The sequence below is a fragment of the Tyto alba genome, unplaced genomic scaffold, assembly GCF_018691265.1.
Source record: "Tyto alba isolate M040663 unplaced genomic scaffold, T.alba_DEE_v4.0 Super-Scaffold_2, whole genome shotgun sequence".
NCBI lineage: Eukaryota > Metazoa > Chordata > Aves > Strigiformes > Tytonidae > Tyto > Tyto alba.
The window spans coordinates 53,228,819-53,255,772 of NW_024881282.1; the positions used below are offsets into that span (position 1 = coordinate 53,228,819).

Consider the following 26,954-nt stretch of genomic DNA (forward strand, 5'->3'; position numbering starts at 1 on the left):
GTTGCAGCTCAACATACCACATACCAATCCAAAAGCCTATGACAAATACAAATGCTTTTGTTTTCTTCTATTTTTTAAAACAAATCTTAAAAACATGAAGCCAACAGGCTTTCAATCAGTCCCAGTCCCCACACTCACTAGTACTGGTCTCAACTGATTAAAGTGCCTTGATCTTCCAATTTATATGTAAGCATGAGGACCAAACTCAAGATCAGTCTTCTTCCCCACTAACTGTAGCATCACCTTTTTCACTCATTAGCAGTGTTGGAAAATGGGTGAAGAAAAAAAAAACTGTTTAGGGTAACATAAGCAATCAGCTGAACACCTGCAACGTGTTGTCCATTGCACAGAGGTCCTTGAGCTGGGCAAGTGTGATAAACCCCCGGGGAATGCATAACTGGAGAGGGTCTGTGCGTAGATTGGGAGACTCCTAATCAGAAGCCCTTGTCTTTGAAGATTAAGGCCCTCTGAAAAATAATGAACTAGCTGATTCTAGGCAGGAGATAAAGTGCAGACATAAACCACAGAGAGTCCAGTTCCAAAGTAGAGACCAAGTTCAAGAAGGGCTCCTCTCCAGAGACCACCAGAGACTCCCATGGAAGCCCCTCAGAGACTTAAACCGCATGTGTAGTAACTATGTAAATATGATAATGAGGGTTTGGAAATTTGATGAATATGTATGTAACAGAGACATATAAGCTTTGGCTATTATGTCCAGTGGACATGTTAGGTGGAATGACTCCCTCCTGTCCCCGACCGAACAAAGTATTGCCAGCTCGTTAACGCTAAACCCAGCGCTAGGGAGTTTTCATTCCTGATTTCAGTGACAGCAGGAGGGTTTTCTCTCCTGTCCTTGGATTGACTTTGTACAGGCCTCAATAAGAACCCACCACAATCCCATTACCATCTCCATCCATTCAGACTCCACGGGGCCAGCCACGTGCTGGTCCATAGTCTGGAGTTCCTGAGGTACAAACAGGAGGATGTATAAGACCAGGAGGTTGACAAAATGAAGATCCTGAAATGCAAAGGCTGAAAAGCACTAAACTGTCATCCTTGAGTAAAACAGATCCTTAAAAGCTTCCTCAAACTGTCTCTAAAAGTAACTCACAAAGGAAGCAACAGTATAATGTCAGATCTAGTAATCTCTGTTCCTTACTACTTAAGAAAAAATTTGCTCCCAACCTTCAAAGCAATTCAGCTCTACTCTGTTTTCACGGACAACTGTAAAGATTAGTGAAGGACTGGTCACACTACTAAATCAGTAAACCAGGATGGATTGTCTGTTTATTTAATATCCTCAAGAAAAAGATGGGAGAAAACTGCTTTGAGGAAAGATTTAATGAACTACTTCCCTTCAGCTAAAGAGCCCAAGCTCCACAGGTCACACAAGAGTCCTATAAGTAATCCTCAGGTAAAACTGCAAAAACCACATCTATCATGTTTATTATTTTTATAGGGAGTAATTTTCCTGAGAGCAGAGAAATCAGTAAAGCTTGACACCTTACAGCTTTGTGACCTAATGCCCTCTACTCTGAAATATGTATTTTCCCCCAGTACCCCAGGAAGCAAGGGACAACACCCACTGTTGCTCACTAGAGTTGTAACACATTAGTAACACAAGCTGACTGACTGACAGCTGCCAAAAAGTTAACAGCTGAGATCTGATCTCACTCTGAATGGATTGATCATTTTGGTCTCATTTTGGGTTTCTTAATGCCCACATAGTCAATTATTTACATTACACTAAAAAAAAGTTCAGCAATTTTCAAAAATTCTTTCAAATTCCGTCAAGACTAGCCCAAAGCACAGGAACATTGGGGGCAGGGAAAGCGCCTACATGACTGACCTGTGTTTAGGAGACCAGGCTAAAGCAAATCAGCTATTTTAACAGCCTGTCAGGCCTCCTTGATTCACCAAAAAAGAACAGGATAAAAATGTAAACATTTCAGAGTTTGTCTTCCTCATTTACAAGGAAAGAAAATGCAACCTTGCAGTCCAGTGCCTGGTGATGGTACCAGAACACACTATTCTGAGTCTCTGATTCCTTTGTAAGATCTGAACTGTCTTTAAAACACATTTTGATCTTAAGGCAGGAAAATAATTGGATAAGTCACATCTTTAGACCACCCTCAAAACACTTTGTATAGAAGGACTTCTACAAAACATTATTCTTTAGTTAAATGGCAATCCATGGCAGGTCAGTCTCAAGGGCTAGAGAAGCGTGCCATCACGCCTCAGTCCTGCCTGCATCAGGAAAAATTACATGACAGCACTAGGCCTCTCTTACAGATTTGCATAAAAGAATCAGAAAACATTAACAGTAGCTAAAACAGTGCTTCAGTTTATCATTCAGTGACATTTATGTGAACAAGTTTGTTGTCATTTCCACATCAAAACTGTCGCTCACCACATTCAGGCATATCCTGCCCCATTTGGGTAATGAAATCCAGCTGGTCACCACTGATCATCCGGTTTCCCATGCGCAGTACCACTGCAGGTATTACCTTAAATCGAGTATATTACAAGACTGTTTTAAAAGGGAACAAGGCAAATAAAACTTACTATGAAAGGACATTCCACATTATTGTGAGCCCTTCCTTCTTGCTCCTAATTTATATGTTCTATGCACACACAAAGCAACAAGATAGGCAGGAAATCATACAGCTAACTTTAGATGTATTTTTAGAAGCCAGAAAGAGCAATAAGAAATTGCAGATTAGAAAAAATATGAATTGTTGATATATTTATTTTAAATAAATGTAATACATTAAAAGCTATCTTAAGACCCCCCTGGATTAGCAGCAAAGGCATCAAGGATGGGACTAAAGATTCATAGGGATATTCTCATACTGTCAATGAAAACCAGTGAAAGCATTAGCAGAGCTCACACGATCTATATTTTTGTCCTGAGGGTTCTGCCATGTTAGCAGCTAGCTAAAATGTTCAGTTACAGAAAACATTACAATGACTGATCCAAACCAAAAAGGTATCCCTTCTCCTAGGACATTAAAATCCTAAGCAAAAAAAAAAAAAAAAAAAAAACCAAACAAAAAACCCTGTGGGTTGTTTTTGTGTTTTTGTTTTGTTTTGGTTTTTTTTTTTGTTTTTAAAGCTGTGATGTTTTCCTTTGGTTTTAAACCACCAGAATAATACCAAAAATGTGTATGTTTGCATTAAAGGACTAAGCACTTTACTCGCTTAGCAGTTGCTTTCTCAACTGCTTTTCAAGTATTTAAATTAACAAGGCAAAAACTTCATAAGAATTCTTCAAATCTTTTGACATTGTATTGTAACTCCAAAAACTTCCCTGTAGAGTATCAAAGGGAAAACACAAGCAGTGATTAAGCCCCACCTTTGAAAAATAGCATCCTCTGACCTTTTGACTGACGCAGGCTCTGAAATAGTACAATGTACATGACCAAACCTAGATCTACTGTTCAACAAAATACAGCTTTAGTGTAAACTCTGCTAGCTGTCTGCAAACATTCCTCCGATTCGTCTTTTATTTACACAGATCGAACTAAAGTAGACATTACCTTCTTTACATGACCTGCATTTTCACCCTAGCCTTGTTTACATTTAAAAATGTGAACTGTCACTTGCAACAGATGTTAAAAGACACTCTATAAAAGTTATGCTACCTTTCTGTGCCAGTAGTACTAAAAAAACACAGATTCTGACTTTGTCTAATGAGCACTTACACCAGAGCAGATAAACATATAAAAATGTCTAGCATCCGCTCACTCACATCTATGGAAAAATGTTATGAGCAAATAGGACAGATTCTCGAGGTATCATCTGCCAGAACTAGATTAAAAGAATTGTCTAGGATTACTGGCATACAGAAAGCACCTGTTTATCTGAAGGGACAACTTCAGAGCTGCTGTTCGCTACAACAACCTCGCCTGGGAAAAAAACAGAGGCTGAACTTTGCTGTCATAAAACATACTGGCATTCTAATGCCTCCTGAAGCATGTTGGAAACAGCTGAAATGTCTGATCACATACCAGATTCTGTATTTAAAGAGAGAAATCTTAGACTTCTAATGCTATTTTCTATCATGCTATGCACAAGGCTATGATGTTATATTTAGATTTATATAGCTGGTACAAGTGGGCTTTGCACTAGACTTCTCTTGTAGGCATTTGTAGTAAAGCAAAGGCAAAACAGAACTGCTTCAATTACTCATAATATCCTGTCTTACTCATGTGGAAAATAGCATTTACCTAAATCAGGCAACATCATCACAACACTTACTACAATCTTGGTCATACTGTATGATTTCAGCTGACTGAACCCAGTCTCCTGAAATATCCTTAAATTCAGGGAAGAACTCAAGAAAAATAGAACCAAACCAGTACTTTATACAGCATCATGGAAGAGGTTAGATTTGCCAACACAAAGCATTTGCAGGCTTAGTTCTCATATTTAAAATATACTCTTCAAAACTCCAGTTGTGAACGCTACCCTTTCTGAAAGTTGTAGAGGAAGAGGTGGGGAACAAAAAGTGCAATAAAAAGACAATATAAAATAGGAGTCTGAGGAAAGCAGGGAGGAAACAGCTTTGAGAAGACATTTGCTAGGAATGGGTGCAAGGTGTTGAGCTAGGTCCCTCCCAGGCCTATGCTGCTACGACCGAAAACACTTCTAACTTCAGCTTGCGCAACGGTGAACAAGAATGTTCCACACGATTCCCTCTCACCTCTGTAGCACACAAGACAAGACAGTATCTTTCAGGCAAACAAGTCCTGGGCTGATCAATATTTCCTTGAAAAATACCATAAAACTAGCAGCAGCAGTAAAGGAGGGTGTCTGAACTGCCTGGCTCAGACTGCTCTGGACTGGGAGTTGCCTACTTCTTGGTACTGGCTACTGCAGGAACCTCTTTTACCCACTTACACATCAAGAGGAAAGTAATTCCCCCAACACAGGTAAGTTCCAAGGTCACAGCCCTGAAGCTGTGTTCTAAACAGAAGACCACGGCGTCTCTCTCCTACTTGGCTTGAACTCGCATCGCAGACCCTACTTTGGTCACACTCTGGGTAAGAGAGTTGTTGGAAAGATACAACATGTGCTACTCTACACCACTGCAGCCCTCTGCTTCCCACCCCCTGCAAGGGTCCTGTACCTACCATTTTGCCATCTCACAGCTGCCAGACAACCGAGATGAACTATGTGGATAGGCAAGGGGAGGTTTTATATTACAGTCAAAGTTCTTTTATATTCCAAGGTGCTCTAAAAATGCATTTTTGAGAACTATGCAGATTTTAAAACAACTCCATTTGCCTTCCCTCTTTGGCTCTGTGTTCAATAACAGCTTTTGAAATAAGAGTGTGCTGAACTCAGTGACTGAACTCAAGCAGCAAATCAACGTGGCTTTTGGAGATCTGAAACAGGAAAAAAAAAAAAAAAAAAACAAAAACAAAACCAACAAGCCAAGCTTATCAATAATAGTTCTATGTTGAAAGCCCAAGCTTAGGCTCACATTTGGAAGGACTCCCACAGAAACCTTTAGCTGTTTTTGGATGTTACTTTTAAAGAATAACCCATTTTATACCTTTTTAAAATTATAGTTTAATAAGACTTCTATACGTCACCAATTTGTGGGTCTATGGGTTTTTTAACATAGCAGTAGCAGATAACAAAATGTTCTGGAATCTTTACAAATGTGAAGATATGGAAGAACATACAATTATCTTACTATTTTTTGAGCAATCATTTAGCAAACATTCTTATTTTTCTCTTTCAATTTAACTCTTAAGTCTTGGATTTAACTTAAGTCTTCCAATAACTTGACCAAGCAGATGTATCAGGTGCGTAACATGTAGCAGATTTATAACTTTACCCATTTGGAAGTTAGCTACTTGCCTTCATCATCAACAGTAGGACTCAGGACCTTTCAGTTGTCCTGTGAAGAGTCTTTGTCCATTCTGAAGCTTTTTATTCACTTGCAATGATCGAACTAATGCAGGAGGTGGCTTTTCGAAACCGTACCAAATTACTTACAAGTAAGATGTAAGAAACAATACAACATTGGACTATAAAATTATTTGAAGGGAAAGTAATAGGACTTTATTCCAGAGATACTAGTAACAAGGTATTTTCTTTTTTTTTTTTTAAAGAATTTGTTAAAACTATTAGTATTTGTTAAAACTATTACTTTAAACTAAATTAACAATTCTGTGGAGCTTGCAGACCCAGGCTAAAAAAAAATACAGACTTTTTAGGAGCTTTTTTTTTTTTCTGAAATCAATACAAACACAAAATTGCCATCATCCTACAGTTTTATTCCCTATCATTAGTCTGAAATCTACTAACAATCTCTCTGCACGTATGTATGAATACTGCACTGGTCAGCATTGTTTTGCTTGAAATTTACCTGTTTAGAAAAGAAGTGTTTCTATTTTCCAGTTTCACATAAGATACATGATTTCTCCTGCATATGAATTTAAGTAGCATGCTTTATATGCTCTTGCAGGATTAAAAATATAGGAGAAGTTTTGAAAGCACAGGTATTTTCTGACAAACACAAGCATGCTGTTGAACTTTACAATTAAGCAGGGTAACGTATATGAACGGCTCTGGATCAATGGGTGATGGTAAAAAGTAAATGCTAGCAAAAGTCACAAGGACTGCAGCTGGAAACCCCCATGCTGGGAACCTGGGAAGTAAAGAAAACAATTGTATACTCATGCGCATACAGGAGGAAGGCAGGAGGGGAGTAAGAAGAGTCAGTTTTTTTCAAAAGTTAAGAAATTTCAGTGCTAAAAATTAAGACTGAAGGAAAAGCAGACTGCAACACCTGGCGCTGATCCCCGCCACGGAGAGGAGCGGCCCAGCGGCTCCACGGGCAGCACCGCTGACCTGCACTGTCTCCACGCTGCAGCCCCTCTGTTCCCTGTTCAGGTGATCCAGCCCCTAAACCAGGCACAACGCACAAGGTTTCTTTTGCCGAGTTGTATTTCTAGTAGCGCGTAAGTGCTGTAGACAGAGACACAAAGCCCCGTTACTTGTGTGGTGAGCACCTTTGAGGGCTCTAGTATCTTCAAGGCCCTTTACCAACCTTACGCTGGCTGAGTATTGGACAGGTTCTACCAAGTGCATACATCGTCGTAATGTGGTTGTTGCACATACGAAGCTGTGGGATCTCACATAAATTAACCTTCAGGTCAAACCGTTATCATCTCTGCTGCAGGACTGCAGTGCCCAGGGAAGGGCAACAGAGACCAAATCAAACAGCAAAGTAGCTCCGTTCTACCAATTCAATTAGGGAGGATTAAAGTGTTTTTAAGAAACAGAAAGTAAGTAACCAGAAAATTAAACATACGTGTTTCCACAGAAAAACGCTAAGAAGTCCTTAAAGATTAAAAGGGGCAAAAGTAGTTTCCTGAAGAGGGAGGACATGGGCATGGCCTCCAGCCCAGGACACTTGCTTGCTGGTTTTGCCTCGTGTTTCTACAAGAGTTTTTTTTTATTGGAAGAAACTGCTCGCCCGTGGGTTTTCCCACCCAGCTACGGTAGGGCAGCACCCACTGCGAGCCGACGGCTGCGCTCCCTCTACGGCGGAACCGGCTCCGCGAGGAGAAAGGAAAGCCCTGCTCCCCGCCTTCCTGAGGGCAAAACACGGCGGGGCCGCTGCCCTCGGCTCTCTCCGCACCCCCCACGGCCGCCCGCCCGCGGGAGACCTCCACACGCACGGCCGCCGGCCCTCGGGGGGGCCGAGGAGGCACCACCCGCCCTCCTACCGGCCCCAGCGCTCCCACCGCGCCGCGGCGGGCAGCCCCAGCCGCGGAGAACGGCTCGGCGGCGGGCGTCCGTCCGTCCGTCCGTCCATCGCCCTGCCGTCCTCGGGGAAGGAGGCGGCCCCGGCGGCGGGAATCGCTCCCCTCAGCGCCGCCCGGGCGGGAAACGTGAGGCGGGGGCGGCTCCTCCTCCGCCCCCCCGGCGGGGCCGAGCGTGAGGGAAAGGTGGGAAAGAAAAGGTAAATTTCAACGTATGTGTGTGCAAATTTCAAAGTTGAGGCGGGGTGTGTGTGTGTGTGTGTTTTGGTTTTGGGTTTTGTTGTGTCCGTGTTGTATTTGAGAAAAGCGACTGGTTTGGTTTTTCTGTATTATTCTTTACCAAAATCAGGAGACAAAATTAAAACATGCATACAACTACAACAAGGAGACACTGAAATGTATCTGTTGTTCCAGGCAAATCTTAATTTATACTCAAGCTGCATCTTCCCCCCAAGATTTATTGCTACGAGGAAGGTGTCAACACAAGCTTCAGGTAACGGGAAAAAATAACCACACATCACATAACTAAGTATTGCCAACTTCAACTTTAATAATGGAACCATCACTTTTTTGCCATTTCAGTAATAACATTAAGGGGAATAAAAACTTCCCTACAAAAATAAAACTGAGCTGGTCAAAATCATAAATAGTTTAAATGTTTGTTTTTAAAGACATTTTAATGTTTCCCTGCATTCCCCTTCTCTCCTCCCCCCTCCCTCCCCATATCATTTAATCATTCTGGTACCATCATAAAATGAAATGAAAACAGTTTTGCAACAAAAGCTTGGACAGTTCAATTTGATGCTAAAATTAAAAAAATAAACACTGACTAGGCATGGCCATTTCTTTTATATTAAAGCTGTTGTAATTGCCAGTGTGTTAAGAAAAAAAAAATACCACCCCCCCCCCCCATGACATCTTACAATAATTAACTGTGGACTAAGACAGAATTAAAATATAAGTTTATTTTGGTCCCCCACCCCCACCCTCTTCACCCCAAATCAAGACTTATAGTGCATACAACACTGATTGAGGTTTTTGGCTAAAGTAAATGCAGATGCCCCTACTTAAAAGACTGATAGTTTAGTTCAAGTAAAAACAAAATTCACATATTTTTATACTCCACTTTTCAACTCAAACAGTGTTTAAATCTGAGCAACAAATGGTTCAATATTGACAGCGATTATGTAATGATTACATAGTTATGGGCAGTTACATAAATTAAGTAGATGTTAACAGAATACCCACTGACATGCTGATGCATTCACAGAAAAACAAATTGTAACAAAACATAAAAGCATTCCCTGAACCATTATAAAGTGTCTCACTTGAGGATAATGTTACTAACTCACACATGCACTACAATGTTACATGTGAAATTAAAAAAACAAACAAACAAGATATGCCTTATATATACTTTATAGTTAGTCCTACTCTTAAGTTCTCTTAATACTTTAAATCATTATGATTGTCTCATTAAGCCTGTAAATTCTTTTTACCAAAAAAACCTGTGAAGAGTTTAAGAAAAAGTCTTAATAAGGAAAGGAAACAAAGGCACAACTACATCAAATTAAAGGGGAGAACAGAAGCATCTTGGAGTTTCACACAGTATCCATTAGATGTCACCAAAGTTTTAACAATTCCTTGGGAATTTAAAACGAACAGGCTAAGAGTGGAGGGAAAAAAAGCCCCACCAATTTCTGCTGCTCTTAAATTGTTAGCACTCCTCCACCTCCCCCCTCCCCCAATAGATAGCTCATTTCCTCTCTGGCATGATAATGACTGAAGTATCAGTTACTCAAATCTGCCTCATGCTTCTATTGCACACCCACTTCTTTGGTTTCTTTTGAACATGCTTTTTTAGATAAATAACTCTGAAAGAACAACAATTATATTTACAGTAAAAAGTTTTCTTGCTACATTTTTCCTTAAAGGAAATTTACTCGATTCCTTAAATCAAGTAAATCAGCAGTCTGCAGAATTTGGTAATCAGTTTTTCAATTAAGAATTTTAAAACCATAAGGAAAAAACCTTTCTGAATTACTAAAACCAAGAGTTACTAAGCTCAGTCACCAGCACAGCCAATAAATGTTAATTTTCTGCTAAGTTGGAAACATGAATAAGAAATTCTACTTTCTTTGCCTGACTGAGCCTTTAACAAACAAAGAAGCTGAGGAAGATATTTTTGCTTTAGAGATATGATAATTCAAAATTATCCAGCATAAAAATGGATCGCTGAGCCAGAGGAAAGATCTGACTTATAACAAAGACCAAATGTATCTGTAGTTATAGCTTATGTCTAAACACTCGCTAGCTGGGTATTTCTCACAGAATTATCTGAGACATTGACCACTTTTCAGAATTCAAGTAAGCAGCTTTTTAGCTTTGCTGCACTTCTCAAACCCTCACTGTGCATTTATGGAACCAACTTCTCCAATAATGACTTGCATGTGCAGCTCCATTTCCATTCTTACTTAGCTTTTGCCTCTCATTCCTTCCCCATTATTTCTATTATCTTTATTTCTTTTCCAGTGTGGATTTATGCAGTTAAAAAAACATAAAACTTATTCACAATATTATAACATCCTAAAACTTTAATCTTGTAGAAATTGTATTTTAACTTTCCTCTGTATAAATACTATTTCCATATAAAACCAATCCTCCTCTGTCAGCTGTTGAGTTCTCCTCCCTCAACTCTTACCTTCTTCTCAACTTTCTCTTTACCTTCTCCAGAAAGGCCACTTTAAAGCCTTCCACGAATTTCACAGAACAAACCACAAGATCTCATATGCTTTCCATCTATAACAGTTCTCCCACAAATTATACAGTAACTATTTGAAAACAGAAAGGTAGTGCAAATCAATTTAATCTCAAAGATAGTGCTCCAACTAACTCTTGTCCAGACAGTTTAATTCATTTTTTTAACTCATCAATTTGCACATCCTTACTTGTAAAGCTACCATTAAAGCAAAGAAGATAAAAATAAAATCTTATTTCATAGCATCCTAGAAAATTGATTATAGTTTCACAGCTTGCACCAAGATAACTTGGAAAACTCTCTAGGCACACAGAGGGCTGCAAACTGATGTACGAACATGCAGAATCCCTTACTTGTGGGTGCAAGATGCTAAGTGACCTGGCTTATGGAACTAAGTCTATAGCATCACAAAACAGTCTTCTGAATAAAGAAAACTACTCTCTGCTGCTCTTTGTACGTTGGGTTTGGCATGCTATATAGACATTTGGTAGCGTGCATTTTTCCTGAGTGTCCTTTGGCCCCCTTTTAACCAGGTTTCCACACCCCACCAAGGGCTTCTTCAAGTTTGTCTCTGTAAGCTGCGTAACGCTTCTTTAAGATTTGCAGTTGCTCATTTTCCTCTTTGTCCAGTATACGCAAGAAGTTTTGCAGTTCAGGAATACTAAAAGCTTCCCACTGGAAAGAGGAGAAAAGGATGGACAAGATGAACAGAAAATACACAAATAATTTCTATATACTGTATTTTTAAACAAAACCTCAGACACTCAAAACAATTTCAAACTGAAACAGTACCGGACATCCTCCTTGCAGATCTTAGGGATCTGAGAACATCATACTCTTTTTAAACTGTTTTTTTGTTCTGCAAGTAACAGCGGGTCAGTCTAACCGCAAATGAAATGTTTATAAAAGGCACAAAGTAAATGTAACATGAAAAAAAAAATCTGCTTCCATAAAATGAATCGTCTTGTCAGCACAGATCAAACAGAAGCCCACTCATCCATGAAGTTAAACAAACACACAAAAACAGCACGAGTGTAACATACCATGACTTCTCCAGTTTCATGTTCACGTAGAACAAAACTGAGCATTTCTGTTCTGGGGCCTGCCACCAAACGCAGGTAGAGGGGATGTTCTCGGTCTGACAGCTTGCATGTATAAACTGCAAAAGAAAATCACAGTAATTACTGTCTTTACTAATGATGTTTCAAATGCTTTGAACTATTAACGCTAGCTAATGTTAGAAAATTTCAGAGATATGCATATATAGCCACAAAATTCATGTATTCTACACACTGTCTACGTACAGGTCTTGAGCAAATGAGTTTTAGGGAGAAGCTGAGCAGATGACTGATGTTAACAGTGCAACACGACATTCACATAGGGATGACATGGCTTCTAGTCAGCACAGTACACCATCTGAATACATGCGGGGGAAATGCACAAGAAAAAATACAACACATGTCTGTTGCTATATGTAAGACATATTTAAGACATCAGAGCTGGGGTATCACCATTCTGATACCTTTTTCCAGTTAAAAATCTCACACACAAAGTCTAAAAGACAACTCCGCCTGCCTGACATGGTTGGTGTGACTGACAGCCAGAAACATCTGAACTCCTGAAACTGCTCTCAGTGTCCACAGAAGAAGGCAGATTCTACGTGTAAGAACACAACATCAGCAAAATGCACTTTTCACTAAAAATACCTTTTGGATCTTCTGGTATTTCCAGACACAATATACAACAAACTTCTTGCAGCAGTCAGTGCACTGGGAGGGCGGTGTGCACTAATTAACACACGTGAACACAGCGCACAAGTCCAGGATGCTCATCACCTCAAGAGCTGTCTGCCAATGCAAGGACCAGCTATCACAGACAGAAAGGCTTCTCTTTTAAAAAATCTGTCCTGTAATTTAATCTCTGCAGTGTATCAGGCTACCCAAAATTTAGAGCCTGATGAGGTAGCATATTAAATAAAATGGAACAGTGTTTCTGGTTTCTGCTGGGATAGAGTTAATTTTCTTCCTAGTAGCTACTACAGCGCTGTGTTTTGGATTTAGTGGAGAATAATGTTGATAACACTGATGTTTTAGTTGTTGCTAAGTAGTGCTTATCCTGTGTCAAGGACTTTTCAGTTTCCCATGCTCTGCCAGCAGGGAGGTGCACAAGACCCTGGGAGGGAGCATGGCCAGGACAGCTGACCTGAACTAGCCGAAGGCATACCATAGAATGTCATGCTCAGTATATAAATTGGGGGGAGTTGGCCAGGGGGGGCAGGTAGCTGCTCAGGCATCAGTCAGCAGGTGGTGAGCAATTGCCTTGCACATCCCTTGTCTTTTCTGGGGTTTTATTTCTCTCTCTTTTATGATATTTTATTATTATGATAAAATTCTATATTATTTAGTTATTAAACTGTTCTTTTCTCAACCCATGAGTTTTAACCTTTTTTCCAACTCTCCTCCCCATCCCACTGGGAGAGTGGGGGAGTGAGTGAGTGAGTGGCTGCGTGGTGCTTAGCTACTGGCTGGACTTCAACCACAACAGATGGACTGCAAGGCACAGGACACCTGCGTAGATTGTTTAGTAGGTTACTTGTCTTTTGTGAATTATCCCGAAACATCCCCAAGTCATTTAGTCTCTTATACACGCTACTTCTCATAAGGAAAAAAGACAAGAGAGAGCAAGACTGTCACCTCCATTTATCTGAGTTCTTCCACCCTGCTTATTTCAAGTACTCCTACAGCACAACTCCCTCCCCTAAACCCCTTCACTACCAGAGTGCTGAAAGCCTAACTTATACCTTGGTCTTCCTTGTGACAGCGTTTATAAAGTGCAAACTTTGCAGGGTTGTCAGCCACAAGAAACTTTTTGAGCAAGGCCTCAATAACTTCACGAACAGTATTGGTGCTGCTGATGTGAAGGGTGTTCACGCAGCCATCCGGCAAGTAAAAAGCAGTTTCATTATTGCTGTGAGCACACCTCCCCTGGCTCTGGGAAGACTGCACAGTGATCGGTCTGCATAGTTCCATCTGAACTTTGATGAAGCCAGTGTAAATCCCATTCGCGTTCTGCAACAGGAGCAAAGCATCGAACTGTTAAAATTAGTAATGACCAGTTGTGACGTATTGGTGGAGTAGGCAGATGAAAATGGTCACAGCGAACACAATTTAAACGCAACTGTAATAAGTGATATTTTGTAGGAAAAATGCTGTTTCAATAATTCAGGGATTTAGTCTTTCTGGTATATCTGCTGATACTACTTTTTTTCTTAATAACAACTACTGAATTCCAAGAGTACTCGAATCTCATCAAGCAAAAAGTACTATAAACTAGTGGTAAGTTTTCACATTAGGAGAGAACTATGAAGTGAAGGAGACCACTAACACACATCTTTAAGAACATATTTTATGCAGAAACACAGTAATTATCTCCCACACTTTAGCTGTGCTTGTCAAATTAGTCTAAAGCATTTAGATGCTCAATTCCTGTTGCAATTTAAAAAGTACCAGAATAAATGCCAATCTAATCAACAAATTATTTATGCCAGTTGCTTCTGAAAGACAAACCAGCAGAATTCATCAGACCATACTAAGCTAGAAAATTTCAGGCAATCTGATTTTAGGCACAGTAAGTCCTGACTCACATGCAGCCATGTAACCAAAAATCTTTTTAGTACACAGTCGTACTTATATGGTTTAGGATACAATGGAATTTCAAAATTTCCACATACTATACACCCACAGGAATACGTTAATGTATTGGAAAATCTGGCCAGTGCAATGACTGAGTAACAGCTTGCTAGGCAGATAGATGTGAATTTTATTAGTACGGTCTGCAATAGGCTGGACTGAGTCTTAGACCTGGTCCACAGTCCTTGGAAATAAAAAGTCTGTGTGCATTCCATTGTTGTCTCTCTTATGTGGGTGGGGGGAAGAAAGTCTCCTCATGCTGAAAACCTGAATGATTACTCTGAAAATTAAGTCTCCTATAATAAATATGGCATGTTTTAACTTTTCTCATTGGTTAAGCATCTTCATCTGAGAGATACCTGACAAAAACTTATCTACACAAACAAGATAAATATATCTTCATGTTTACCAGCTGAGGGTTTTCATCTGTCAAATTTACATCTTAGTGTCAACTGAGAGTTTCTCTTAAACATGTTTCAAATGACACATACGTTTTTTTTTCTACGGCAGTTTATTTCAACCAATATAAAAGAGCTATGTGGATAAAAACATTTTGGACATGAGATTTTACTTCCAGATGTAAGAAAGAGCCTCTTACAAAGCCATTAAAACAGAGACAGTTTCTTATGTAAGATGCTGAGAATAAAATGATTCACAATGCACTGCAAAGTTACAGTTCACTTGCTCCTAATAAAAATTACAAGAATCTTATGCAAAACTTACCAAGGTCATCTTTAATTTATCAGTGACAGATGAATTATAGCTTTGTATCTTCTCTTTAACTTCTTCTTTACTGAGATAAACATGAGGTTCTCTCTCCTTCTGAACATCCTTCAACAACAACAGAGACAGCAGTTTTAGAAAACAAAATACAAACCAATTCTTTTAGGACTTTGGATATGAGCACTCTCAGTACAAGTGGTAATTATTCTACCGAGGCTCAATGTACAGTAATTAGCTATAGAGCAACAGAAGGGATTAACATGTTAGGCAGATCAAACAGAACACTTGGACTGAACACAGACAGTTAAGTCAACACACCCAAAGACACTTGTGTCCTTTTTTTGCCAACTGTTTTCATTCAAATATTTACCAGCAATATGTAAAACAGCTCAGCTCATTTTATGGCTTGATTTGCTCAAGTCAATGCTACGCAATATTGTTAAGAATACAGTTGCAATTTTCATGAACTATTACTTGGGGCACAAATGGGTATTTCTAAACAAATGAAGAATATATATGAGAATAGCAGCACATACTAACAAGCATCACCAACAATCCCTGTGTGTGCCAACAACACAAGAGCATCCCTGCATTCCAGTGTGACAGACAGCATGTTACGCTCGGGGTCACCGACTACGGCATGAACCACCACAAGTAACTCCTTACCTATATAATTTTACACCCAATTCATGTTTTTTTCCATGGGGAAGGCCCTATTAGATTTTTCAACTGCTGCTTTTATGAACTTGCTACGGATTTTACATGCAGCAGTAAAACCAATCCTTGGAGATGGATTTTATCCAAACAAACATTTGTTACCAATCCGTACTCCTGCAGCAAACTAGCATTATAAATACACTCCAGTTTCCACCACCAGCACAAATGCCATATATAGTATGAAAGAGTTTTAGCTCTCAGCTTTAGTGATTTAAGACTTCACTTAGAAAGGGAGAAGCTTTGAAGAAGCTTGAAGCTTTCAGGGTACATCTGAACACAGGAATATACATTCACCGTATGGACAAACCGTCAAGTCACAGTGTTCCAATCTGTCCTCGCAAGCACATCCCAGCAGAGCTTATCCTAAGAAAGGATTTCCCTGACTTCAGTGGCCGGTCCCATATCACAGTCTCTTGGACACCACTCAGCACACAGACACCACCTTTGCTGGCATTTCAGTTTGCCAGAAACTACCCCAAAGATGAGCACATCTGGTGCGAAACTTTTAAGTTTTCATTTGCCAGACATTATCTTCAGAACTTTTCTGTCTCCTAATTTTAAACCAGCTAGTTTTAGCTCTTTGGGGCTTAGTTTTGCTTTCCTATATGGTATTTTACTAAATAACATGCCAGAGAGAACTTTTTTCCCATGGCTATAAAAAGAAAGGTGTGGTCTGAATGGAGACCTGGAAGCCAGAAACTGTGAATTCTGATCTGGGCTCAGATACTGATTTCCTTCATAACACAGAGAACATACACAGATCAGGAAACTGAGGCAAAAAGGAACCCAGTAAAATACAACTCTCCTATTAGTTCCCTAAGCACAACTCTATGATTATGTAGCATCTTTCACATTTGCCAGGCTCCACCTAGTCTATTACAAAATAATAAATTACTAAATGTTTTCAGAATTCAAGTCCCTATTCTCACTAGAGAAATTAAGCTTTCTCGCCCTTCTATATTTTTTATCTTTCTCCTCCCCCAAAGTGCCCTAATAATGACAGATACAGCTTCATCTCCCCAGAGGCTCTTACAGCTTTGTCGTGTTCTGTTTGGGGGCAAATGAATAGTTATAAAACAAACCAGGAACAGGGGAAAAAGAAAAAAATCCATGTAGTAATTTTTTTCTCTGAAATCAAAGTAGAAGTTATGCTGCTGTTTTCATGCTTAAAATAAATATCAAAAGCAATGACCCACAGGCAGAGCCTGGAAATATGGGCACTCTAAATGTTGACTTCAAATAATGTTGTGGGAGTGGGCTGAGACCACCTTAGCAGTGGATACTGAAGGGAGAGGGAACGGTCTGTGGGCCTCTGGCTGTAAAGGTCTGACAGAGTATTTGCCACCTGTATGACCGATTTCAAGAACCCAAACTTTAACTTGGCACATTCCCACTCTATAGCTGCAGACAAGCCCCTTCACATGGATACGAGCCAAGATTCATCTCAGAGATAAGCATGTTCATACATCTCCAGTCTGTTAACACTATTGATCCTGAATTTTCAATAATGGACACCTCAGTTTTAATATTTATCACTATTCCACTGCTAATTGTTCAAACAGGTACCTCTTATCTACCTCGCTGGAGCCAACTGTCACCACAATTACTGAAGTCATCCACAACATCATAATCAAGAGAAAACACTAACCAGAAAAGAGGAAAACACTCACTGCCCTTCCTATGTTCAAACCTCAACTTACATTAAAAACCGAAACAAAAAAAATACTTCACATCAACTTCTGTGCAACTCAAGAGGTTTAATTTCACAAAAAGGACTTTTAATAACTATAGATGGCAAAAAGAACCTATTGCCTTTAATGGCATAGGGTAAGTTCACAAAACTGACAGATATAAAACAATCTATATGCATTAATAAAAAAAGAGAGAGAAAAAAATGGCAAACAAATTAGTAAGTATGAACATACGGTAAGTAACTTTCTCCTGTTTCCATATGGGAGACTTTTCATACACATTTCTATTCTCCAAAGAAGACACAATTTTCTATCAAAGTGCTAGAAATTTGGCCAGGTTAGAAAAGACACAGCCCCATGAGATTGTTGCAGTTACCCTAATAAAATAGCTTGAATTCTAGATTATTATTTTAATTTTAGTTTAGAATATGATTTTGATTTTAAAATGGAGTTATAGCAGCTATGAGAATATAAGGTATGTTAAGGCCCTTAGGAATAGGTAACTAGTATGGTGTGTGCCTTGATCACTATAAGAATTGTTATGCACTCTGAATTAAAACAATGGGTACTGGTTATGGATCTTGAGTCAAAACAATAGGTACCAGAAGATACTCGTTTGGAAGATCAGCCACAGAAGAAATGAGCATGCACAAGAATGGAGTTCAATCAGTGGACAGAATGATGAAGGCTATCGATTACCACCAGAGGACCCCCGTCCAACATAACCACGCATACGTTAGAGACATCTGCATATGATAATGATTTCCAGGAAATAACATGAATATGCTGATCATTACCCTCCCCTCTTTCTATTCAAATCAATCAGTAAAGATGACCAATGATATCTGTAGAATAGGAATATAGGTAAGGTGAGGTAACTGAAAGCCAATCGTTATTAAGGTCAAATTAAACTTTATGAATTTTGTTGATCTTACGTAACCACGACTCTGCTGAGAAACTGTATAAATATGTTGTGCTTTGTACCTGTTGGTGAACACGTCTTTGGTGGAGCTATCCCCTGTGTTCCCCAGTGCTGGAATAAAGGAGTGCCTGCTTATCTGCTTTGTGTAGATAAATTCTATTCACGATTGTAACCGCTAACAAGATCACTCTAGTCCTGAGGACTGCCACGGACCCAGGCGTGACGAGTGAAACCCAAGCAAGCTGATTTCTGACGGACTCGCTCTGTGATGCCTTGGAGTCAGGGCTGTACCATATGTTGGACAATACAGTACCGAACGCTAAAAAGGTCCCTGAGAGAGCCAAATGCATTTGCAAGAATGGGCTTGAGGGTGCTGGAACTGATGGGAACAGTGAGAGAAAAAGGGGTGGTTGCACGTGTTGGTGACGAGCTAGAGGTAGCTGCTCCACCAAGTTGGTGGTGAGGGGGTGAGGGGACTGGGGAACAACTGAAGTTCAGAGTAATGCCAGTCTCCTCAGGTGTGGCTCTGCTACAGAGCTGTGGGTCACTGGGGGAGCTGTCATTTCCTCAGTTATGTTAGACATGGTTCTTTACTTGAACATACCACTGGAATTTTCACCTTCTTGCACTGGCATTAAAGGCCAGGCAATTCTGGCAAAATTTAATTAAGCACACAGAAAATAGAGCCCTGTTTACGCAAAAGCTGAGATAACCGCCTTCTGTAGCATACTGCCAACAAATGTAACTAACTCATTTTCTAAACAACCAAAGCCTGCACCTCAACTGATTTTAACAGCATGCAGACCATGCAAAACTATGAACCGAATACAAAAAAGGTCTACTGGGATTAAGACATTAAAGAATAGACTCAAATCCGTTCAAGAAATGCTATACACAAGAGACAGAAACACTATTTACTTCAATCACCATTTTCACTCCAGTCTACCATCCTTGACCCTCAAGACCACAGAGAGTGAACCAGTAAAAGTTATCAGTCACAGGAAAGGAAACATAACTACCCCATTGGAAACCTAAGCCCAAAATCTTAATGAATTAATCTGGAGATACCCTCCTGCTCCCAAACAAAAGCTCGAAACACTCCAACTGCACACACAGCAGGACACAATACTTCAACCAAGCAACAAAAGCTCCTCACTAGCTAGACACCAGCACCTATAAAAAAAGCATATTGCTGCCACAAAGATTGCAAAAAGTAAACCCCATGACTGCTGTCAGGAGAAAGCCAACAAAGGAATACCTCACTGTGTTATTATGAACAAGGAAGCCTGAGCCCACTATGATTCACTAGGTCAGTTGCTCTCAGTGAGTATCAGTAAGTTGCACACACAGATTTGAGGCACTTGTGTATTTTAATTTTCCTAATTAGACTTAACCAACGTGTAAAGAGAAGCTGATAACATGGTATACAGTTTTTTCCCTCCAACTTCCCTGGAGCTGAATTGCTCTCAGTATACAGTGGCACTTAACTTTTGCCACACAGCTTTGTTTAGCCATCCTTTAAGTTAATCATCTTTGACCGGAGTACTTAGGCGGGTGGAGGAAGACTTGGCAAGCTCTTTTCCCACAGTTCTCTTATTTAGTTCTGTACTTGTCACCTCGTAACAGGACCCACTAAATGAAACTCCTCTGCTAACTCTGCTTAGGTCCAGCAGATCAAATTCCACTTTGTTACCGCAGCAGGTAAATTTATTACCTGTAGAAGATCTTGAGTCATCCAATACAACAGCAGAGTAACGGCAGTAATTAACTCATCTCTACCATGCTTTACAATACGCTTGTATCACTTTGCTCTGAAATGGCCACCAAGTGGCCGAAGCCACACCTGCTCAGGGTGGGACTTCTGGCAAAGCAATTACTCCAACCTCAGCTCTTGTAAAAAAAGGAGCAAGGGCATTTCAGAGGTGAGATTTAGATAGACAAGGATGTCTGTCATTGATTCTGGTATCAATTCTGCCTGGTCTGGTGAAAGAAGAGGCCACTCTCTGTCACCTGGTGGCTCACTCAGCCCAGGACAAAAGCTGCTTTTTCCACTGTGGCCCTTCTGTGCCTCCCAGTTGTGCTCTGCCACCCCTGGCACAGCTCCCTGGAGCCAGCGCACTGCTGAGGCGCGAGGGGCGGCACACCCCAGCCAGCCAATTCATCTCTAGGCCGATTCAGATGCGGCTGATTCATCTCCAGCTCCCTAGAAAACGCCCAGCACGCACCCCTCGCAAAACGTGTATGCTGGGAATTGTGAAACTGCCTTTCTTCAAAAGTCAGGCCAGGTGATGAGTTTCCTAACCACAGATCCTTGCATATGTCGCAGCAGCAGAGTGAAGTATAAGCACAGTCAGCAGAGCAGTTCACACTGTGTCTTCTTCTGTCAGCCAAGACCTAGATGTTGCTGGGCTTAACAGTGGCACTTCCAGGCACTAGCATCCAAAAAATAATTTTCTCTATAAAACAGCGCACAAACATGTCAATGTTATTTTCATTAAGGAAAGAAAAAAAAAAAAATCAAACCTGAGCTAGGTGTGATTCCTGCATCACTTAGCTAAATTACATTCTCAGTAAAGGATGCCATGTCAACACCCCTTCCTCCTCCCAGCCCAATTAAGTGTTTTTTCCTCATCAGAGCTCTTGTTCTCCTTCCATTCCCTGCTTCTCATGTTATCTGCTACTTCCTCAGACCAGATGTGAAAGATAAAAATTAATCTCAAGGAGATAGTTGAATACGTCTCAATCCACGTAGATGATACATCTGGGTCCAAACCACCACTTCTAGTCTGAGCTATTAACTTCTACGAAAATCATGCTGTCCTTCCCAATGCTGACAGCCCACACCATTGGCAGCCATTTGTATTAAAGCCATTCCTCAGGTCAACCAAAGCAGCATTTTGTTCTCAGATGAAATTCCTAAGCAACAGCTGCCAGTGAGAGGGAAATGAGGCAAGTGGTTTCATTTTCCCACAGGGAATAGCTGGTCTTTCATTAGAGCTCATGATGCAATGCCTCTTCACAGTTGAGCTTCCTCTCAACAAAAAGGGCAGAAAATGTTTTTTCTTTATCACCTCCACCCCCCATGTACATCTCATTTATTGTATCGCAGATGTTTAGAGAAGCAGCACTCTCTTTTTAACATTTATGCTTAGTATAAAGCCCCCCAGAGACTAACTGCATCGATCCTCAAGGAACACAACTAAAACTGCACTGGTTACAATTAAAATGAACTGCAAATCAAGTTGTGGTCCCCAAAAAGAAGAATCACATCACATCTGGGACTTACATAAAGTCCAAGTCTCACAGTTACTGCCAAACCCTAGCCACACATGCAGTAAGAGCGCACTAAACTCAACAGCTAGCAAGCTGCTATGGGATGAGGCTGAGAAAAAAATTCCACAAATAAATCCCCAAAACTGTGAAGAAGCCCATTTCCTCAGGATCCTTGTCTTGAGACAGATGCATGGCTTCCCCAAACTGCTACTAGAGCCTTCTATTTATGGAGGGATACAAGAAACTCACTCTCTTCTATCTAATCTCCTATTTTCACAGAACTTCTAGAAATTAGCATCTCATGAGGAATGGGGAAACAAGCTCCTCTTAATATTTCAGCTTGACAGACCAAGGAAAATAAAATGGACGAAAACTTAACCTATCCCAGGACCATATCAAAGTGTTTTCTTAAGAAATCTAAGGAACCAAAGACCTGTGGGGAGCTACAGCCAACTTTTAAACCATGTCAGTCCCTATCCCCTGCCCCCACATTTCTTATTAATCCCATACATACAGTGAACCTTGGTTCAGTCAAATGAATGAAGATGCCCTGATCTTGCTGTAAATTGTGGCCAGAAATCATTTCGAAGTAAAGCACTGAGACTTTGACAAATGAGAAATGCAGCCTAATCTACATCAAAAAAAAAAAAAAAGAAAAAAACATGCAAGTCTTTTTTAGTCATAAAAATTGCAGCTAATGCACCCTACTTGCATCATGTTTGCATCAAAGAAAGGATTTAACTAACAGTGCTACTACACAGCAAAAAAGCTCAGCAGAGAATACAGGAAGGAAAACAGAGAAAGGGACTTCTGATTTCAGTTGCTGCTACTTCTATAAGCAATAACACTCTTTCCTACAGCCTGCCAGCACTCCCACAGGAAAGAAAAAAACCGAAACCTTGCAATTAAATTATTTTGAAACAAACATCTTGCTTCTTCCTCATCTTAACTCTCTTGAGAGCAGAGCAGCTTTGCCTGCAACAGCAATTGCTCCTTCCATCCTGAGGCAAGCCCTCACTCAGAAGATGTGCTCTTCCTTCATCTGAAAGCCTGAGAATCACCAGGTAGAGCTGCTACTGGTCACGTCCATCCACAAGTGGCCAGAAACACCAGTAGCCAGAAAGGTACCAGAGAAAACCAAGTTGGGGCAGGGTGGCCAGGGAGAAGTATCAGCATCCAAGTAGCTCCAAGTGTGGCACCTTCTCACATAGCTGTGTCTTGAAAAGTTTGTGTCCTCCTGGATGGGGTGAGGTTGCTCTCTGGGTCAGGGAAAGGGGGATTTTTCTGACAGGAGGGATGTGGGCAGAATAACATCTGTATCCTCTTTAGTACCTTTTGCTTTCTGCACTCAATGTGATTCAGTTCCCACCCCTGTCAGTGGCACACGGGACAAAGAAGCAGTCTCTTTTTTAGAACAAGATTTTGTTGCTCTAAGCAGATTTGGCTGACCCGAGTCAAATAATTATCCTGACAGCCAGAGTGAGTTCAAGAACAGCCTGCACCATGTCCTCCCGAGGTAGTAAGAGAAGCAACAGCCTCCCAGGTCAGGTGTACTGTGCATCCAGCCTGGCAGTCTGCCTCTGACAGGAGCAAAAATAAAGGCTATTTCGAGCAAGCACGTGAGCCTTTTCCGCAGCCTCTCTGCTGGCATCCACAAGTGTTGTAGCAGGAATTCAGAGGGCACCTCCCTTCCGAGTCTGTTTAGTGTCCATTTATGGACCTGGTGTCTATGCATGCACATAAACCCTTTTTGAACCTGCCGATACTGCCTGTCTCTCTACACCTCCTGTGGAAGCAAGTTCCAGAAATTCATGACTGCAAGTGTCAAGAAGTACTGCCGTCTGCTTTAAGCTGAGCTTCCATTAGGCCAGTAGATAACTGCTGTTAAATACTGAGTGCCCCTTATTCCTAATATGGCAGGACCTGTTGAACCCAAGTTTCACATTCAGCTTATACACCACCTTTGTGATTCTGTAAACCATGATCACATGCCTCCTTTTTTCTTCTCCAAAGTCAGGAGCCCTGGACTCCTCAGTCTCTCCTAATGTAGCTGCTCAATCCTCACAATCATTTTAGAGAAGGGTGACTAACTTCAGTAAGTCCTTCCTGAGATGTGGCAACCAGAGCTGCATGCAGAACTCATGACACAGGTGCACCAAAACTCAGGTGCTCTTTGTTTATTAATTTGTACACTACAGGTTTCTGAAAAATCTTTACCTAAGACAGCTGTGATGCAATGTGGTCTCTCTTCCAGGGCAATTCCATAGTGGTTAAAGAAATCCCCGTGCAGCCATCACAGCTTGTAATCTTAGCATAATTTTACAAGGTACAGGCATTCCAGTTAGTAACTGCTACTTTCAGACTATTTTCAGTTTTTCCCAAGTACCACCACACATGTGGCTTAGCATGCTAAGGAAAGCACTGAATGACAAAGGGTAAAGTGAAGCATTATGGCTCCTGTCTGACTTATCTGATGTAAACACTGATGTTTACATGGTAAATATTTTTAAGCAGCAGAGAAACAAAACAAGAACTCCAATATCCCTTTATTCCTTTTAACAATTTATTTTCCTTCAAACAGAGGCAATATAAACACAGTTAACGTTCAGGCATTGTGAAAGAAAGACTGGAAAAAAGGAATCTATTTGTTAGTGACATTAACATTGCTGCTTAAGTTTAGTTTAAGTTTATCATGACCTCACCTCTGAAAACCCCTAGTTACAAACCCTGTCATACCCTATATGGCTGTACTTTAACTACTGGCATGCAACCCGGTTTTAAAAAGTCATCTGTTTAAAGTGAAAACCAACTGTATAAAGAATAGTATCTGAAGCTTGGCATTAGCTTCTGTCCCCAAAGACACAGCAGGTTTTATGCAGATTTGTAATTCTTTTTCCCCATGTTATGACATATTTTTAAAGCAACACATTACATGATTTAAGTAACGTTTCACAGCTGTTTCAATTTTGCAAATTTCCATAAAACTAAATGTAAGAAACTTCACAAACAGTAAATAACCTTCAGGCCTCCTCTTCAGGTGTGTGAGTTTTGACTGCTCACTACTTAAGCAGCTCAGAGGCTTAATGAAATAAAATGATTACCAACCTCTTTATGGCCTGTACAACAAAATCTAGCTTTTAGCAGACAGCTAGGAAACAAGCTTATACAAGATATCATATAGAATACTAATTAGTATATCCTGAAAAAACAGTTAAGTATGGTCTGGAACCTGAGCTATTAATATAGTTAGCAATCAGACAGTTAAGTAATATTAGGATCCCAGGTCATCACACCACAGTATTTGCATGTGACCCTGCAATTCAAGAATCCAACACGCCCCATCAAACAGAAGGCATACGAGGTTGTGACAACACCCGGGGTCTTCAAATGCAGCTATCTACATTTTACATTAGAATTGTTATTGGAAACCAACCAGCCATTCCTGGGGAAGCACAGTGTGGGAAGAGCAAGCCCCATGCCAGGCCAAGGTGTTGCAGTCTTCTCCCTGTCGTTACTGCCGGCACTTCTCAAGTCTGAGGCAAGCTCCACCATGGGCCTTGTCTCAGCAGATGCTGGGTGATGTTCTGGCTTTCGCCATGCGTGTCAAACACTGTTTCATCTTCAGAGCAACATTGCCTTCCTGAGTTTGGCTGGGTAGTTCAAGGATTGTAGCATCAAATTATTTTTTAAGCATTCTGACGAGACCTGTCTATATTCAGAAAAGGCGACGACTTCCTAACCAGGCCCAGCTTCAGGGCTGGTGTTAGAAATAGTGAGACTGCACAGGGTTATGGTCCCAGCAAATCATTTCTGTTTGGATTTGTTCTACTTGAAAGAAAAAGAAAATTGTACAGTAACAATTCTCATCTAGGAAAAAATATGTAACACATTGGCTCTCTGGATATAGCACAACCCATATCACAGACACTGCAATGAAAACAATGTCGTTCAAAAAGATGCACAGTCTTCTCAAGCAAATACTCATCCGGGGGGGGGAGGGAAGTTCCTTGTTTGAGGAACATCTAGTTCCCTAAAAAATTCAAGAAGTTACTGTTCCTCTCTCTCTCGGTTAACGTGGTGCTGATCTCATATTTGAAATTTTTCTGAAGGGAAAAAGCCCCCTACCACACATGCATCTCAAACCCCCACAAAATTTAGGAAGTACAACTATTTTTCACATAAAATCTGCATTTTAAAGGCCTCAAAAGCCCATAACAATACCCTCGAGGGGAGATAGGAGGGATGTTAAAAGTTTTAAGCAATGACTGGTATCTTTCCTAAAGTATACATCCTTTAAGCCAAAGAAGCCAAAGTATCATCTTAATAAGTTGAATATGATCACAATAAAACCATCAGTGGCATTTACAGTCAACTTACATAATTGTTGTTTTATATACATACACATCAAGTGTTATGGGCTAAAAAACTAACTCCATCTAAAACCTAATAAAGTTCTCAGTGACTCCAGCTCTCCTTCAACAGTGCAAGCTAGTTTTTAATGAAATAAGCCCATAGGAAACATTTTTACACTAACACTACCTCTCTCACTGCACTTGGTGTAAGTAGCACTCTACACCACTTCCACAGAAATATTTAAAAAGGAACCAGTCTCTTCAAAGAAGCATCCAAATTATATATTTCTCTTAGTGTGGACAAAAGCAGGCACCCCTGCAGTCTAGCCTGCGTGAAGGATTTCTTCTTTTACACTCCAGAAAATTTATATCACCTAGCACATTTCATTAACAGCTAATAACGTAATGACCACACCCTCCCGTACAGCCTTTGTATTAGCATGTTTTATAAAAATAGGGTAGTAGTCAAAAGGCGTTTCTGAAGCACCACACTACAATCACTAGCTTTACCTACTACTGCCAGATCTGATCTGGCAAAAATTCAGTTCAGTATTCCAGGAAAGAAAAAAAGGAGGGGGGGCGAACTAGGCGACCCTCTCCGCACCACCACCATGTACTACTGTAGCATAAGCTTACACTGACCTTAATGATAGGATTTTACCTTTCTCTTCTATTCCCAGCCTTAAGAGGTCAGATGATAAAAAATAAATCCCAGAACCCTTTAGTCAATTATCTGTTTCAAGGCTGCAGCGAACAGGAATTCTTTATTTCTTTCCCCATTCTTGTTCAATTTTACCAGCGTTCCAGTTTGATTTAATAAAGCTTCAGAGCTCAGACTTGACTGCTGGTCCAGTAAGAAGGAAAATAAAGAGAGAAAAGGCTTGAACCAGTCTTGGATCCAACTCTGCTGCAACTCCCTGGTTTAAGTTATTCTTCTCATCTTGCAGGTGACGAATGCAGCTGAGCAGCTTAGATGAGAAGAAACCAGCAAAGGCAGTGGGCCACTAAACCTTAGCCATCCAGCCCCATGCCACCACCCACAAAA

General features: G+C 40.5%; 1 protein-coding gene across 3 annotated transcripts in view; it reads right to left on the bottom strand.

Annotated features, from left to right (window-relative positions):
• Positions 1-8,314: 8,314 nt before the first annotated feature.
• The window catches only part of RASSF3 (Ras association domain family member 3), an 88,601-nt gene continuing 69,961 nt past the window's right edge, over positions 8,315-26,954 (bottom strand). For all 3 annotated transcript variants that reach the window (XM_032999911.2, XM_032999912.2, XM_032999913.2), the window contains 4 exons: positions 14,955-15,062; positions 13,343-13,610; positions 11,586-11,701; positions 8,315-11,217 (listed from right to left, as the gene is read on the bottom strand). In XM_032999911.2, the coding sequence (XP_032855802.1) occupies positions 11,068-11,217; positions 11,586-11,701; positions 13,343-13,610; positions 14,955-15,062 (642 nt within the window). In that variant the 3' untranslated portion in view covers positions 8,315-11,067. The remainder of the gene's footprint in view (positions 11,218-11,585; positions 11,702-13,342; positions 13,611-14,954; positions 15,063-26,954) is intronic.